Raw genomic sequence first — 3,843 nt, 5'->3', positions numbered from 1 at the left:
TATATTTATTTGTTATATATATGTAGTGTGTGTGTGTGTGTGTGTGTGTGTGTGTGTGTGTGTATGTATGTATGTATACATTCACGAATTATTGTATATATCTTCAATTACATTCATACTTGAAATCTAAGTTTTTGCTCGTGTTTGAATGACCAGATAGATGAGCATACGTCTCATATGCGTGCCGTGCACGCCATATATAAAGCGGGTCATAATATTGTGTACCTACCCAACTTTCAGTGCCTTCGTTGGCCTCGCTGCGCTTTCATCTTTGGCTGTGACTTTCCGTTTAGTCTACACAGCGACAAAGACGACCGGGTATGACAAATGAGTACATCGCGTCACATACTACTATGTATGTCTGAAAGTGTACAAGGGGTTAAAAATGCCGCTAAAATCTGCGCCTACCAAACTAGACATACCGGAAACAGACACGTGTAAGTGCATATTCAACTAACGCGCGCACATGAGATATTGTACAGTACGGGCGTCTGTACATATGGTGGCATAGATAAGTGAATGTTTGATAGGGGAATACACCAATCAGCTTAGGACTTGAAGGTTGCATATGAACATAGTTTGTAACATTTTAGTATGAGAGAGAGAGGGATCCCTACATAGAAAATTCGAAAAACGTGAGTCGTGTTATCGAGATCCAGGTGTCAAATTCAACATCATCACATACTTACATGGCAATAAAATCAATGCGTACTAGTTTCACTTCAAATAAGCAGATCACATACCGCAGCTTTGCCTCCGGTCCTTCCGGTTTTGTTCGTCTTTGTTGCTGTATAGCATTGGATGGAGGAGAATATTGGACACAATCAAAAAGTTGGTTCCAAAATTTATTGTGACTTACCACTTCTATGATATGAAATTAGTTGTGAATTACCACTTCTATGATATGAAATTAGTTGTGAATTACCACTTCTATGATATGAAATTAGTTGTGAAATACCATTTCTATGATATGTTATTGGTTATGAAATACCACTTCTATGATATGAAATTAGTTGTGAAATACCATTTCTATGATATGTTATTGGTTATGAAATACCACTTCTATGATATGAAATTAGTTGTGAATTACCATTTCTATGATATGAAATTAGTTGTGAATTGCCACTTCAATGATATAAAATTGGTTGTGTAATACCACTTCTATGATATTTGAATTACCACTTCTATGATATATAATTAGTTGTGTGAATTACCACTTATATGATATTAAATTAGTTGTGAATTACTACTTCTATAATATAGAGTGCAACGCTAAGCAAGCAGATCGCACAACAAAAAGGAACGAATATCATAAGCAGCAGCAGGCGATTCGATCCAGTGTTATTGCGTTAGTCCCTCGTGCCATGAAGAACATGTCTGACAATCAGGAACAACATAATCCTATGTCGATACCACATGTGCTGTGCGAGATGCGGTGATCAGTGTCTACGGATGTGGCAGGTGTCGTACAAAGACACAGGCAGCTATAGTGCCGCATTAAGCTTTTATGTCTGATTTAACTTATTGTCCAAGACGTCGCCAACCTATTCGATGTGTCGTCAATACAATCTTTACGGATGCATTCGAATCACATGCACCACCACAGAACAACTGAGTGGTATATAGTGAAGTTATATACACCAATGATAATCGACATGTATTGATGTATAGATGGACACGAATAAGCTACAAGCACCTCCAAAGGAACTTGTATATATATATATATATATAAAGCAATTCAGGTACATCAGAGAAGTGTACCTTACAACATTTTGCGATGGACTTATCGATGGCGTACGTTTCAGACTTCGTATGTCCCGTCGGTGTATATTTGCGAACACCAAAACGGTACAGATCACAAGAACTTTCAAAGACACATCAATGACTATATAGTCAGATGTACACACCGATGATGGTCGGCATATTGGTGGACGGGACAGGAGTGGTAGACCGCGATACCATTGGCGATGACTTGTCGAAGGCTGCAGCCGCTAGTGCAGCTGCTGATGGCAGAGAGGACGGGAGTGCGGAGGGTAACGTCTGGGAGGCAAGTATGGGAAAGTAGGGAAAGTGTGAGCAGGGGCCTATATCGTAGGGTGTCTTTTGGAACAGCCTTGTACAGAAAATGGATGGAAATGTGCATCAGATACACACAGGTCGCGAATAGACTTGTGTCGATGAGACAAGTATACGATCGTATGTACCTCAGAACACCCATATACATGTGCTACGATCCGGCATCGTTATAACCGTGACATATCTTAGAAATATCATATATATATAAATGTTATATGTACATTGCTTTCTTGCAGTGGTTTTAATACCGATATACACCGAACAAATTCGTATTTTCGTTGTGATATATTGCCTGTCATACGAACATCGAGTTCTCTCCGACCACACTCAAAATCCACCTTAAGTGTAAACATTTAGAAAACTAACAAACAAACACCACTGAAAGAAGCACCAACAGTCACCTACAGTCACCTACAGGCATCTGCATCACCCGGACCACCCAACAGCATCTGTCCACACACACCTTCGTAGCCGTCGCCTGTGTCTGTGACACCTGTTGTGCTGTTTGTTGCAAGAGCTGCTGCTGCTGAAGCACGAGAAGCGCTCGCTTGTGGTTCGTGGCCTCTGCTGCGTAGTACTCTTGTAACACATATGAGCCTGTGATCAGCCGTGAGTAGTCCCATCGCCGACTGAAGGTCTTGATGCTTGGCGTCTGTTATGATACATGCAATACTTGTAAGCAGTGGTGAGGTTTGGAAAGTGTTCTGAGATTGTGTGTATATTCGCCTATGTCCTGGTAAGTTGTGGATGCTATAGTGGATGCGTGGCACCAACTTCTGTGGCCAACCCTTCGAATCTAGATAGATGGCTCCCATCGACGTACGACACTAGTAGGTACGCATTGAAAGTAGGTATAACATGGCAGTGCCCGTTGGGTGTGAAGATTGCCAACATCGATTCAACGACTATAACTGCACCTCTGAGAATCTCTGTAATACAGCCGCGAGTTGGAAATCACAGGCACTTCTGTATTCATATGCAGACCAAATCTGCTGGACATGCAGTACTCGACCTCGTAGATATACTGTGTGCACGAATTCGCGCTCTGTATTGCAATTCTGACGAGACAATCATGGATACACACATCCAACGTCACACAGATGCACAAGCACGCACACCCGGATTTGCAGACCCTCACGTGGGGTACTAAACCGAACAATCATCCTGTGCCGTGATATGCACTGCACGAATATGCTGTAGACAGTCCCATGCGGAAATAGATCGGGGTATGACAACTGGGGTTAGATTGAGATGAACCTATGATCCAACACACCATCGTGGCATAAACTAAGCTAGTACGTCCATCTACTTTAACGTGTCTCAACCGCACATATGCTGAGATATACTTACCAGGTATCGCGCGCCGTAGTCTTTGACAGCCATGGGTCTGGGGTTGGCCGTGAGTAGCGATGGCTCCTTCGGTTGGCTGACTGTTTGTTTGTCCGACGCATCTTTACTTTTATTCGTTTCGCCTGCGCTGGATTTCCGATTTGTGCCTGCACCAGCAACACCAACCGGTTTTGAGTGGACTGTTCTTAACGGATTGGTAACTGAGCCACTTCACAATCAATTGCACTAGCTGTGTTCGAATGGCGTCTGTATGCTATTATTCGATGTCTGTTAAGTCATGCACTCGCAAGGCGGCGTGAATCAGATGATAGTTTTGCTATGGATGGTCTCACATGGACACCAGGACCATATATGTGCGCGATTGTATCAAAGCCTGGTCACAAGCGCGTATGCTTGAGGACATATGTATTTACACAC

The 3,843-nt window shown here is 42.5% G+C and overlaps 1 protein-coding gene across 1 annotated transcript in view; it reads right to left on the bottom strand.

The window, feature by feature from the left end:
• Positions 1 to 1,893: 1,893 nt before the first annotated feature.
• Positions 1,894 to 3,843, bottom strand: part of SARC_02970 (hypothetical protein) — a gene marked incomplete at its 3' end in the record, with an annotated part of 9,569 nt that continues 7,619 nt past the window's right edge. Inside the window, exons 7-9 of the mRNA XM_014303256.1 lie at positions 3,427 to 3,572; positions 2,540 to 2,728; positions 1,894 to 2,040 (exon numbers count right to left, since the gene is read on the bottom strand). Coding sequence (XP_014158731.1) covers positions 1,894 to 2,040; positions 2,540 to 2,728; positions 3,427 to 3,572 — 482 coding nt within the window. The remainder of the gene's footprint in view (positions 2,041 to 2,539; positions 2,729 to 3,426; positions 3,573 to 3,843) is intronic.

The sequence above is a fragment of the Sphaeroforma arctica genome, assembly GCF_001186125.1.
Source record: "Sphaeroforma arctica JP610 unplaced genomic scaffold supercont1.142, whole genome shotgun sequence".
Classification (NCBI taxonomy): domain Eukaryota; class Ichthyosporea; order Ichthyophonida; genus Sphaeroforma; species Sphaeroforma arctica.
This window is presented reverse-complemented; position numbering and strand designations above follow the sequence as displayed.